This window comes from Hyperolius riggenbachi, chromosome 2, assembly GCF_040937935.1.
Source record: "Hyperolius riggenbachi isolate aHypRig1 chromosome 2, aHypRig1.pri, whole genome shotgun sequence".
In the NCBI taxonomy this organism is placed as follows: domain Eukaryota; kingdom Metazoa; phylum Chordata; class Amphibia; order Anura; family Hyperoliidae; genus Hyperolius; species Hyperolius riggenbachi.
The window spans coordinates 14,162,894-14,176,611 of NC_090647.1; the positions used below are offsets into that span (position 1 = coordinate 14,162,894).

Consider the following 13,718-nt stretch of genomic DNA (forward strand, 5'->3'; position numbering starts at 1 on the left):
ACATTAGTGCAGTTACAAGGTGCAAAAAGGTAAATGAGCTGGCCAGAGGGAATTCAAATAACAGCAACTCTACCATCAGTAACAGATGCCTCCCTACTATACAATGGTATAGTCTGCATTGGCGTCGGAAAGGGAAAGCTACTGACGTGACTCCCTGGCTATAAATCATTATTGGCAGTGAACAATTACATTTATATTAGACTATATACTGTGCCATAACATTACTCCAAAAAGACATATGTACGTTAAAGTGTCTGAAAAAGAAAAAATGAAATTAGCAATAGTGTCCCTTTAAGGGTACAAAAGCGCAGGTTTCTGCCGAACGGTAAGGTAAGGTCCCTGCACTTTGGGTATACAGTACAGTGCTATACCCCACTCTATATATAATCCAATCCATAATAATAATCCAAACATTTGTATAGCGCTTTTCTCCTGTCGGACTCAAAGCGCTCAAGAGCTGCAGCCACAGGGACGCGCTCAAGAGGCCACCCTGCAGTGTTAGGGAGTCTTGCCTTGAACTCCTTACTGAATAGGTACTTGACCTAGCCAGGATTCAAACCCTGGTCTCCCATGTCAAAGGCAGAGCCCTTAACCAGTACACTATCCAGCCACCATGATCTCTGTATTATAGGCCCAGCTAATACAGCGCTATACCCCACTCTATATACATACCATGAACTCTCTATTAAATGTTACAATATAGTAATTGAACACATATTAACCTTAAAGGAGTCATGGTACCCAGCCTTTAAGCACAGCAGAGGCCACAATAAGTTGGCCTTCACCACTGTGAGTACCACTGGACATTTGTGCTGGTTGGTTGTGATTGCTTGTTAGTTGATGTGACAGAGAAATAATTAACCATTACTCTTGTTATTTCAGGTGTGACAATGGCATCTGCTGATGTGACTTCTGAGCTCCGCTGCTCCATCTGTATGGAGATCTATAGAGATCCTGTGACCTTGCCGTGTGGCCACAACTTCTGCCGGGGCTGCATCACACAAGCCTGGGACCATCAAGAGCATCTTTTGGAATATAAATGTCCTGAATGTCAGCGGATATACTGGAGGAGGCCTGAGCTGGTGAGGAACACAACTTTACACAATATCAGTGAGGCTTTTCAGGCTACAGAGATAGATCAGGAGCAGACCGGGGTCTTCTGTAATTACTGTGACTTTCCTGTTCCTGCTACTAAATCCTGTCTGCAGTGTGAGACCTCCTTGTGTGATCATCACCTGAGGAAACATGACAGGTCAGGGGAACACACTTTACTGCCTCCCACCACTGACCTGGGGAAGAGGAAATGCTCCCTCCATAAGAAGATCCTGGAGTATTACTGCACTAAGGATGCTATCTGTGTCTGTGTGTCCTGCTCTGTGATTGGAGGACATGTAGGACATAAGATGATGTCACTGGATGAGGCCTCTGAGGAGAAGAAGAAGCAGCTGAGGAATGATCTGCAGAAACTGATGGCAGAGACAGAGGAGGCTGAGAAAAGAGTTCAGAGTCTGGAGAAACGCAGGAGAAAAGCACAAGAAAAAGCAGATGGTGAAACAGAGAGAGTCACTGCCCTGTTTAGAGAACTCAGGAGACGACTGGAGGACCTTGAGAAGAGAGTCCTGAGTGACATCACAAGGCAGGTAGAATCCTATGATGATGTCATCAGACAACTGGAGATAAAGGAGGAGGAGCTGTCCAGGAAGATGCGTGACATTGAGGAGCTGTGTAACATGACTGATCCACTGACTGTCTTACAGGAATCAGACACAGGTGACTTGTGTGACAAGGAGGACAGACATGATAAACAGCTCCATGATGGAGGGGATCTGGATGTGGCCGGCATCTCACACACATTACACACAGGACTGGCTGAGATCATGTCTGGGATAAATGTCTGTTTTTACACACAGGAAGCTGCAGACATATTGCTAGATGAAAACACAGCTGGTAAACATCTACATATATCAGATGACAGGAAAACTGCATCCTGGTCAGATAGGAAACAGAATGACCTAAAACCACCACAGAGATTTCAGTATGCTCAGGTATTGAGCAGCCAGAGTTTCTCCTCAGGGCGACACTACTGGGAAGTGGATGTTGGGGGATCAGAAAGGTGGAGAGTCGGGATGTGTTACCCCAGTATAGCCAGGAGAGGTGATCAGTCAGTAATTGGAAATAATAACAAGTCCTGGTGTTTGTGCAGGTCTCATAATTTGTATTCATGGATACATAATGGGAAAGAGATCTGGTTGCCTGATGGGATCCCCAGTGCTAGAGTCAGGCTCAGGATATGTCTGGATTATGAGGCCGGGCAGATCTCCTTTTATGCCCTGTGTGACCCCATCAGACACCTCCACACCTTCACTGCCGCCTTCACTGAGCCCCTCCATGCTGCATTATGCATAGCAATCAGTGGAGGTTTTATAAAGATAGATGGGAGGAATTAGGAGATGTGAGAGCTCTTCCTAATGTTTTCATCCTATTACGATGTTTTCATAATTGGTTCCAGCTGATATCTTCTGGACATTTTATATTTACATATTCTATAAGGTCAGTCTCAATATCAGCTCTCAATGGTGTTTTAGCTTTGGGCAGTTGGGTTTATTCATGTATCAGCCTTATATATGGGATCATATTACTCCACATTGTAAACTGAATCACACAGGAAGCTGTGCAGAGGCGCCAAAAGAATAAAAGTATACTAAAAAGTTTAAAACATTCGGGTGGCGGCGGTGGACCGGTCACTCCAAAAAAGGACACGATATTTGTCACTTGAGGAACAGACAATTTAATTTAATACTCCACAATTAATTCGCAACGCGTTTCACGGGCACAATCCCGCTTCATCAGGCAATAGACATACGGAGTATCTAGGGTTGCCAGGTGTCCGGTTTTACACCGGACAGTCCGGTTTTTGGCCCCTGTGTCCGGTGTAAAAAAACATGCTAAACCGGACAATTAAGTTGTCCGGTTTTAGAGCCCCCCCCCCCGCAGCGCAGGAGGAGAACAGCGCAGCAGAGAGAGAGCTGGGAGCAGCGGTGGAGAAGGGGGGCAATCTCCCCCCCCATCCCTCACCTTAGGGTACTCTCTCTCCCCCGCTGTCTCCTCCAATATGATGTCCAGGCTGGCGAGTGGCTGCAGGCGGAACTTACCTCTGTGTCGCTCCAGCGCCGGAAGTTCGGGTCCCGCAGCCGCTGAGAATCTCATTCATGAGCCGGACAACACTATCAGTCTGAATAGTGTTGTCCGGCTCATGAATGATTCGGATTTTTGATCCGGATCTTTTTTGAGTGGAATCTCAGGCTCAGCGGCTGCGGGACCCAAACTTCCGGCGCCTGCGACAGAGGTAAGTTCCGCCCGCCACCCGCCAGCCTGCTGCACATCATATTGGAGGGGAGAGAGACAGCACCCTAAGGTGAGGGAAGGCAAGGGGGGGGGAGATTGCCCCCCTTCTCCACCGCTGCTCCCAGCTCTCTCTCTGCACTGTTCTCCTCCTGCGGGGGGGGGGGGGCAGGTGCTGGGGCGGGGGGCACCTGGCTACCTATTCTGGGCACATATAGCCCCTGGCTACCTATTCCGGGCACATATACCCCCTGGCTACCTATTCTGGGCACATATAGCCCCTGGCTACCTATTCTCTGGGCACATATAGCCCCTGGCTACCTATTCTGGGCACATATAGCCCCTGGCTACCTATTCTTTGGGCACATATAGCCCCTGGCTACCTATTCTGGGCACATATAGCCCCTGGCTACCTATTCCGGGCACATATAGCCCCTGGCTACCTATTCCGGGCACATATACCCCCTGGCTACCTATTCTGGGCACATATAGCCCCTGGCTACCTATTCTGGGCACATATAGCCCCTGGCTACCTATTCTGGGCACATATAGCCCCTAGCTACCTATTCCGGGCACATATAGTCCCTGGCTACCTATTCCGGGCACATATAGCCCCTGGCTACCTATTCCGGGCACATATAGCCCCTGGCTACCTATTCTGGGCACATATAGCCCCTGGCTACCTATTCTGGGCACATATAGCCCCTGGCTACCTATTCTGGGCACATATAGCCCCTGGCTACCTATTCTGGGCACATATAGCTCCTGGCTACCTATTCTGGGCACATATACCCCCTGGCTACCTATTCTGGGCACATATACCCCCTGGCTACATATACTGGGACATATATACCCCTGCCTACGTATACTGGGACATTTACACCCCTGCCTACATATACTGGGACATATATACCCCCTGGCTACATATACTGGGCACATATATCCCTGGCTACATATACTGGGAACACTGGCTGTTTGTCATTATGTGCATTTACTGGTGAAAAGCTGTCTCTTATTATGTGCATTTACTGGTGAAAAGCTGTGTCTTATTATGTGCATTTACTGGTGAAAAGCTGTCTCTTGTGCATTTACTGGGGAAAAGCTGTCTCTTATTATGTGCATTTACTGGCGAAAAGGTGTCTCTTATAATGTGCATTTACTGGTGAAAAGCTGTCTTTTATGTGCAGTTACTGGTGAAAAACTGTCTCTTATGTGCACTGGACCAGTACTACTGGTGAGGACAGTTAGTGACATGGCTATGTACTCTGTAATGTGCTGCAGAAGATGTCAGTGCGATATAAATACTATAATTTTTTTAAAAAAAAAGCCCATTGCTTAGCCCCACTCTACATAAAAGTGCGCTTCTGACTCCGCCCCTAACTCCACCCCTAACTCCACCCCCTGTCCGGTTTTCTCCATCAGCCGACCTGGCAACCCTAGGAGTATCACTATAAAAAACGACAGAGATGGAAGCATGTCAACGAACTGCAATGTACATCTAGTTGTACACATAATAGTGGTACATGATTATTCTGAGTGAACACGTATATAGTGTAATATGCATACATAATTGACATGCGTAACATAAGTGGTGAGGTGGGGAGGGGTAATGCAAGAGAATTGATAGGTTTGGTATGGGTAAATGATAGTGACCAGGTGGATGGGGTTTTTTTTATGTCTGGAAAGTGCAAATAAAGTGTAATATGGTAAATGGGGGAGAAAAGTATTGTTTGTGAAAATTGATAGCAGTAAGATAGTTGTTGTAGGCAATGTATGTATTAATATAATGCAGAAGTAAGTATGTAGTGGCCAGGTAATCAGGTACATGGGGGGAGGGGGGGGGGGGAAATGATAAACCAGTGTATAAAGAGTGGGGGGGGGGGGATAGACAATATGGACTAGCAGGTGCAAGAAGGTACTATGGATAAGAACATATATAGAGAGATGAGTGGAGAGTATATATAAATAGGACTCACCGGCTAGACGTCCAAAACACGCTTGGCACCTCTGTATCTGTGTGCCAGCGTGGGACCTGTTATGTAGCCGTAGCGTGCATTTCCGGCGTCAAGCTGGGGGGTGACGTTTGGCCAATCAGACTGTGTGGGAGGCGGGGATGGGCTGATGAATGTCGGTGCGTGCGACTCAGAGGCCGCGTTACAGCTGCGCAACTAGGTGGGCGGAGCGGTATACAGGAAGCGTCTAGCCAACCCTGGCTACGGCGCTCCTGCGTGCGTAGGGACAAAGCTGTGCGGGTGGTGGGAATCTCTTGCGCTGTACGCACATGCACAGGAGTATGGGTGCGCCATGTTGGATGTGGGCATTGTGCCCATCAAAGGATAAGGTGTATCAGAGGGGGGGGGGAAAGACAACATACCAGTTGGAAAATATAGGGGGATATGAGAGATTAGGGGGGGGGGGAGAGAATATTAAAATATAGAAGCTAATGGGAAAGAATCATAATGAGTAAATGTATAAGCCATAAGGCTACGTGGAACTGTAGGAATTGGTTACTATTTGATGTGATGGTGGGTTGATGCCACCCAGTGGTTGAAAACTATATTACAGGTACAATGTGTGTGTCTATAGAGACCTGTATACACACGTGGATTTTATTTTTGGGTGTGTATGCTTGTATGTATAAGAAGGGGAGGGGGGAGGATAATGGGGGGGGGGGGGGGAGAAAGAAATCCGAGGGTTTACATCAACATAGACCATAATAAAAGATAAGTAAATACCTGAGTGATGATAAATGGTAATAGTAAAAAATTGTGTATACATATGTACATACAACTTATCCATACATTCCTGCAAACACATCCTATATGCGTGCATATCTCAATAAATAGATAGATAGGCTATGTATGTGTATACCTGTGTTTTTACGCATCAAATTAATTACATACATAAAACATATTAGGTTTAAAAGAGAAATAAGACATATATAAAGATCTCATAAGAAGATATCATAAAAATATACCTCAAATATAGAGGCTAAAAACAATCGATAATACATGATAAAACCGAGAGGACAAATAAAAAGAGAAACTGTATACTAATGGTAATTGGGTTAGTAAATTTTTTCCAGAACTTGATTTAGGCCTTCTGGAGTAAGGGTTCTAAGAATTTGGATCCAATACATTTCTCGTTTTTTCAGGGAGTCAAAAGGGTCGGAGCGGTTGTGCGGAATAGATTCAATGAAAGTGATACGGAAAAGTTGAGGATTGTTGTTGTGGTGAGTGGAAAAGTGGCGTGATACACTGTGTAAGGGGTATTTGTTCAAAATGTTTCTTTTGTGCTGCCCCACTCTACTCCTGGCTGGTTGGGTAGTCCTGCCCACATACTGCAGCCGACAGGGGCATGAGATGATGTAAATGATATATTTGGACTCGCAGGTGATGGTATCTTTTATTTGATATTCTGTACTGGTGATGGTAGAGAAGAATGATGTGGTACTATTGACGAATTGGCAGGCTAGACATTTTTTGTGATTGCAGGGTGCACTACCTAATATCTGGGTGAAAGGAGGACGTATGGTGACTGGGGGTGGTTGGCGTAATTTGCTGGGGGCTAGAAGGCCCCGGAGGTTGGGAGCACGTCTGTAAGTGATGGTGGTCTTTTTTGGGATGATGGAACGTAGGTGAGGGTCTTGAAGGAGAATCTCCCATCTGTTGTTTAGAATGTCGCGGATGGATTGGTGTTGAAAACAGTATTTGGTGATGAAACGGGGTGTGTCGTTTGTCTGTGTATTAGAGGGAGATATGGGTGGGAAATGAGTTTTTGCCTTGAATTGTGCGTCTTTTAACAGTTTCTTAGGGTATTTTCGATCAGCAAACTTGGTTGTGAGAACTTTTGATTGGATATTGTATTGTTGCATGTCTGTGCAGTTACGGTAAATTCTTTTGTATTGGCTGTATGGGATATTTTTAGTCCAGGGGCGGTGGTGGAAGCTGTCGTAGTTAATATAATTGTTGGAATCTACCGGTTTGAAGAAGATTTTGGTTTTAATGTGTTGCAAGTCCGTGTAGAGGATGAGATCTAGAAATTCTATTGAAACTTGATCATGATGGGAGGTGAATTGGAGTCCTGTGGGGTTATTGTTGAGGTATCCTAGGAAGGAAGGGATGAGTTCTGCGGGGCCCTTCCATATGAAAATTAGGTCGTCTATGTATCTCTTGTAGAAGATAATGTTGTTGGAAAAAGGGTTGTTATGGTACATTTTGATGTGTTCAAGAAAACCCATAGTTAAATTAGCATATGAGGGGGAGAACGAGCTCCCCATTGATACTCCGCTGACCTGATGGTAAATATTGTCTTGAAATGTGAAGATATTGTTGTTGAGAATGAATTCTGTACATTGGATTATAAATGATTGTTGTGTTTGTGGCATGAGGATATTAGATTCAAGGTAATATTTTAGAGCAGTAAGTCCAAAGGAGTGTGGTATGTTTGTATATACGGATGTTACATCGCAGGAAGTTCACCCCTCCGTCTAGGAACGTAGACCACGTAAGTGTAACGATTGTGGAACTTTCTCCGTGATGAGCGCACAACGCGTGCGCTGACACGGCGGAAATCCTCCACAAGCGTATATTTGCAGGCACCCAGCAAAAGGTGCTACGCACCTGTAGAGGGAAATTCCTGTCGGCAGATGGCGCTGGGGAGTGCAGAGGAACCAATCCTCTGTACCTCCACAAGTGCCAGACAGGAATTGTAGGAAGCGCAGAACGCAATCGCAAGAGAGGCGATTGCGAAAGAGATTGAGCAAAGGGTATGTGTGTGCGCCAATCTAGTCGCCACTCCGCGACCGCGCACACACAACAGCAGATATGAAATAGGAACGCAATCGCGAGAGGTGCGATCGCCAGACGTGACACAAGGCAGATCAGAATAGAATATGAGGGTAGCAAAGGCACAGCAAATAATACAATAAGGAGATACGGAAAATAATAAACGCTAGCTAACCACGAACACCGCACTCATTCGCAACAGTGCACGCGGTTATGCGCGGTCTCCACGTGATAAGCACAATAGAGACAAGCACGCCTAACTAACCATCGACAGACAAACATGAAACAGAGGACGCGAGCACTTGCTTAACGGTTACCTCACCGAGCCTGCAGCAAGCGTAGCGGACAAGACAGACACACGAAAACAGGGACAAGCGAGAGATAGGATCCACAGCACTAGCGAAAAGTGGCTAGCGTGATCCAGGTACAGAGTAGCAGAACAGAAGGATCCCCAGCGCTGGCGAAAAGTAGCTAGCGCGATCCCAGGAGACAGAACAGAAGAGATAGCTGGTAGCAACCGCTGCACCAGCTATACTCCAAGAACAGAGATCAGAACCATTTCCTGTCGACCACCTTTGGGGCAGGACAATGGCAACAGGCAAGACAAGACAGAACAGGCAATACAGATAATACAACCTGACTGGGCTAGAAGGGAAGCCTAAAGCAACCCCCAGGAATTAACTATACTAGATAGCAATGGCTGACACTCCAGCAGTGTCCATCAGGAACAGACCATGGAAAGGAAATGACCAGCAAAGCCTTCTGGGAAACATAAAGCTCTTATAGTGCCAGTCATCAAAGAAGGCAGGTAGGGGATTTGCATAACGAATGTATGCAAATTCCCCAGCAAGAGAACAGACCAGAAACTTGCAATAGAAAGACAGGTCTCTGTTCCAGAGACCTGCAGCCCACAGACTAGAGGAATGGACAAACAGCTGTCTGCCTGTGCAGCCAGCTGAGCGGATCATCACAGTACCCCCCCCCCCCCCCCCCCTCTAGGAATGGATTCCAGACATCCCTCAAAACTGGTATCATCACAAAACTCTAACTGAAGACTCATGAAGGTCGGGACAGCCCAACAAAGCCCAATTCTAGAGTCAGTCCATCCGAAACCGACCTCATCGGAAGCAGAAGCCACCGAAACATGCCCATCAGCACTACAAGTCTCAGCGTAACACCCATCAGGACTGTGGACACCAGAGAAGAAGCCATCGACACCTTCCAGACAATACCCACCACCTTCCAAGGAGCGTCCAAGAATACCAAACCTGCCGCAATACCTGTTCGAAGTGTCCCTTACAACACCAAAGCCATTGCTGATCGTATTCAGGGCACCAAGCAAAACCTTTCCCGGAATCTCCCAGAACGCCTTGAAGCTCCGCAGAGATCCCAAGAAGCCAGAACGCTCACCAGGCTCACATGGAGAACCACCAAGAACCCCTATGGAACCTATGATCATTCCAGACTCAAAATTAGCAGGACACCCATCAAGATCAGGACTTTCAGGGACCACTTCTGGGCATGCAAGCAGGCAGACTATATCAGAACATGTCTCCACTGAGGAAGCATCTGAGTACGCTGGTAACCGAGGCACACTTGGGCTTTCTGGGTCACAGAGCACATCGGGGTACACTAGTACATGTCGGGGAACTGCCAACCTCAGAGTCCGACACGACAAGACCAAAACCAGTACCGGGCAGAAAATCATCACGAGTAAAGGTCACAGGTACTGGTCTTTCAAAAGAAGACTCTGACTCAAATTCATAATTTTCTGTAACTGTAATATCATCATTGACTACACATGAATGAAGCTCCACAAGAGCTGCAAAAGTAGTCAGCAAGGCAGCAATGCCTACTGAAGTGGGCAACACCTCAGAAGGACCTGGGGGGCAGGAGACATCTCCTTCAAGTTCTGCACCCTTTGGGAGGAACTCGGAGACCTTCAGATCATCAAACAAGACCTCAGGAACATCATTTTTCAAGTTGTCTAAGAAGGATTCTGTACTATCCATGTTACAGGGCAAAACTGGAACTTTACTTTGAGAACAGGGCAGATGTCCCAGTGAAGGTTCCACCATAAACTGAGACTGAATTTCATCATCATGAGTGGAACGTACAGGAATATTCACTGGACCACACACTGACTCCCTAACTTTAATCTCGCTGCACCCAGAACTCTGCGTAGTAATCAAACTAGCTTGCAACTCCAAAATTGCAGAAAGACAGGTAAAAATAGCAGCAATACCTAGACGAGCCTCTAGGGGCAGGGCAGGAGATATTGTACAAGGCAATATTGACTCATCCAGAGTACTGGGGGGAGAGTCAATACTTTCTTCAGAATCAGGCTCGCAAATGTCAATGCAAGTGGACATCATGCCTTCATTCATGGTACAGGGCAGGTTCAGAGAAAGCTTCTCTGGACAAGGCAAAGAAGCTTCAGCATCAGATTCGCAAAACCGAAGCACTGTCTCACTCTTAGATTCGGCTAACAAGGTCGAATCCGAGGAGTCAGAACGCAAAATTTGCGGATCCAAGATCGCTTTAGGTTGCGAAACTGACGCTTCCATATCGCAAACCTCCGCGATCTGCGGAGCAGACTGCAAGGCATCTAGGACAGAAACACTGGAGCAACTGCCATTAGGCAACAGGCCTTCACAGGTGTGAACAGAATAAGGCATAGATTCATTTGCAAAAGAAGTGGCGACAACAACAGGAGAAACTTTATTAGACACATCAATAATTTTCTTAAAGTTGCATAACTTAGGAATTTTCCCCATGGCAGGCTCACAAACGGACGATCTTAGAGATCCTGAGGGAAAAAATCTGTCTTCCTTAGACACAGGACCACACAGACCTTTTGCAGCCATACGTGCGGTGGCGACATCAGACCGCACTGGTTCAACTTCCACACAAGCAACTGCTCTGAACGACTTGCACTCAGACTTCAAACACTCAGTTGCTTTGGGAAAGGGAATGCATTCAAAACTCACTTTCTTTAAATCCAGAGGATTGGAACAATCGTCCGCTGACAATGTGTTTTTAGCAGATTGAAGCGCATGTAGTTCATCCAAAATCATTCTCCACACGTCAAACAGCGGAGTCACAAAGTCAGAGATACATTCACCAGTCTTGATTAAAGTGCACGCAGACTCAATGCACGCATACAAAACTGCTTCGTTTTTAGAACGGTATTGATTGCAAAACGATCTCCAATCACATTCCAATTCATAGACCAGGAGCTCGATCTCCCATTTCCCAAACAGGGGCTCCCATGCACACTTAACAAAGGATGAACAATCATAGTGCGCACAGTCTACAGATGGAACTGGAGCAGGAACAGAACGGGAATCTTTTACCTCTTTATTGGGATCAATTAATTGGTGTGTGTGTAATTCATCCAAAATGATCTGCCACACATACATCACCAGATCCACAACACACTTGTCACATTCATCAGAATCAATCAAAAGGCATACAGAGTCAAGACAATCGTTCAGGACATCCGCGCTTTTTGCGATGTAAAAATCGCAAAAGGCTTTCCAATCCAAATCAAATTCCTCCACCAAGGCCCCAATTTCCCATGAGGCAAATGGCGGTTCGAACAACCCAGTATCTAAATAATCTCCATAGGGGTGGAGTTCAGGAACAAGAACAGATTTTTTAACTGCTTTAATGTAGTGTGCGATCCTACCTATAGCAGGATCCACATAAGCTTTGGATTGGGGCAAAAAACCTGGAAACTGATCAGCAGATGCATTATACACATCATTATCATACTGCATGGTTTTGCCCATTTCAGACTTGACAGAAATAACCTCTCTATCTGTGGTTGCCATGGGCAACGGATCTTTCCGCTGGGAAGCCTTCCTAGATCTTTTACGTTTAGACTAATGCTGGGAATACACGGTTCGTTTTTGCCTTCATTTAAACCTTCGTTTCGATTGTGCCTTTTGTCCTTTTCGATCCCGAAATAATCGGTCATACGGTTAATATCACCACCCACGGTTTCGTTTTTTTTTTCGATTCTGATGGTTTCGTTTTTCCAATGATCGAAGGCTGCAAAGAAACGAAACGAAAATCCCTTTTTACAGGGACGGACTAGCATAAACGAATATATAATCGATCTGAACAGCCATCAAGCCTACCAATGGCTCGATTAGATGGATAAAGAGAGATAATATCAAACATGTTCGATCACTAGTCGTTCGTTTTTGGGGTCTATTAATCGAAACTATAATGAGATTATGACTATTTTCACATACGTTTTCAACACTCGATTCGTTTACCGAACGAATCGAAGGTTTAAACGAAGGCAAAAACGAACCGTGTATTCCCAGCATTAGAGGCTTTGGATGGCTGCTTTGTGGATGAAAGAGTAGATGGAACAGCTGATTGAGCTGCTGACAACAACTCATTAAGGGGGTATGGTAATTGAGGTAATCTCAGCCAATTGTGAATTAAAAAGGCCAAGAATTCCAGGGGTCTTTGACTCAGGGTGGTATGATTTAACACATCATAACCCCACATTGACATTTCGCCCCCCAACAGAATGTAGACCATTTGGGGGGCCCAGGTAGACACTGGGGTGCATTGGAATTCAGGGTTCGCTAACAGTTTCGTACACTCAGACAAAAATTCGTCTGCTGATTCAGGTTCAAGTTTTTTAAATCTCTTAAAGGTACAAGAGCCATATTCGACAAAATCGTACAAATCGGAAATTCCGTCTACACTGGGGTTTTGGGTTGGGCTGGTCATTCTGTAACGATTGTGGAACTTTCTCCGTGATGAGCGCACAACGCGTGCGCTGACACGGCGGAAATCCTCCACAAGCGTATATTTGCAGGCACCCAGCAAAAGGTGCTACGCACCTGTAGAGGGAAATTCCTGTCGGCAGATGGCGCTGGGGAGTGCAGAGGAACCAATCCTCTGTACCTCCACAAGTGCCAGACAGGAATTGTACGAAGCACAGAACGCAATCGCAAGAGAGGCGATTGCGAAAGAGATTGAGCAAAGGGACAGGTTGTATGTGTGTGCGCCAATCTAGTCGCCACTCCGCGACCGCGCACACACAACAGCAGATATGAAATAGGAACGCAATCGCGAGAGGTGCGATCGCCAGACGTGACACAAGGCAGATCAGAATAGAATATGAGGGTAGCAAAGGCACAGCAAATAATACAATAAGGAGATACGGAAAATAATAAACGCTAGCTAACCGCGAACACCGCACTCATTCGCAACAGTGCACGGGGTTATGCGCGGTCTCCACGTGATAAGCACAATAGAGACAAGCACGCCTAACTAACCATCGACCGACAAACATGAAACAGAGGACGCGAGCACTTGCTTAACGGTTACCTCACCGAGCCTGCAGCAAGCGTAGTGGACAAGACAGACACACGAAAACAGGGACAAGCGAGAGATAGGATCCACAGCACTAGCGAAAAGTGGCTAGCGTGATCCAGGTACAGAGTAGCAGAACAGAAGGATCCCCAGCGCTAGCGAAAAGTAGCTAGCGCGATCCCAAGAGACAGAACAGAAGAGATAGCTGGTAGCAACCGCTGCACCAGCTATACTCCAAGAACAGAG

At 46.3% G+C, this 13,718-nt stretch overlaps 1 protein-coding gene across 1 annotated transcript; it reads left to right on the top strand.

Moving 5' to 3' along the window:
* The first annotated feature begins 890 nt into the window (after positions 1-890).
* On the top strand, positions 891-2,447 carry LOC137544608 (E3 ubiquitin/ISG15 ligase TRIM25-like). The gene has a single exon (XM_068265702.1). The coding sequence runs from the start codon at positions 891-893 to the stop codon at positions 2,445-2,447; it is 1,557 nt and encodes a 518-aa protein (XP_068121803.1).
* Positions 2,448-13,718: the final 11,271 nt, after the last annotated feature.

Coding starts and splice junctions, on each gene's coding strand:
- LOC137544608 (XM_068265702.1), top strand. CDS start 891: ATGGCATCTGCTGATGTGACTTCTGAGCTCCGCTGCTCCATCTGTATG.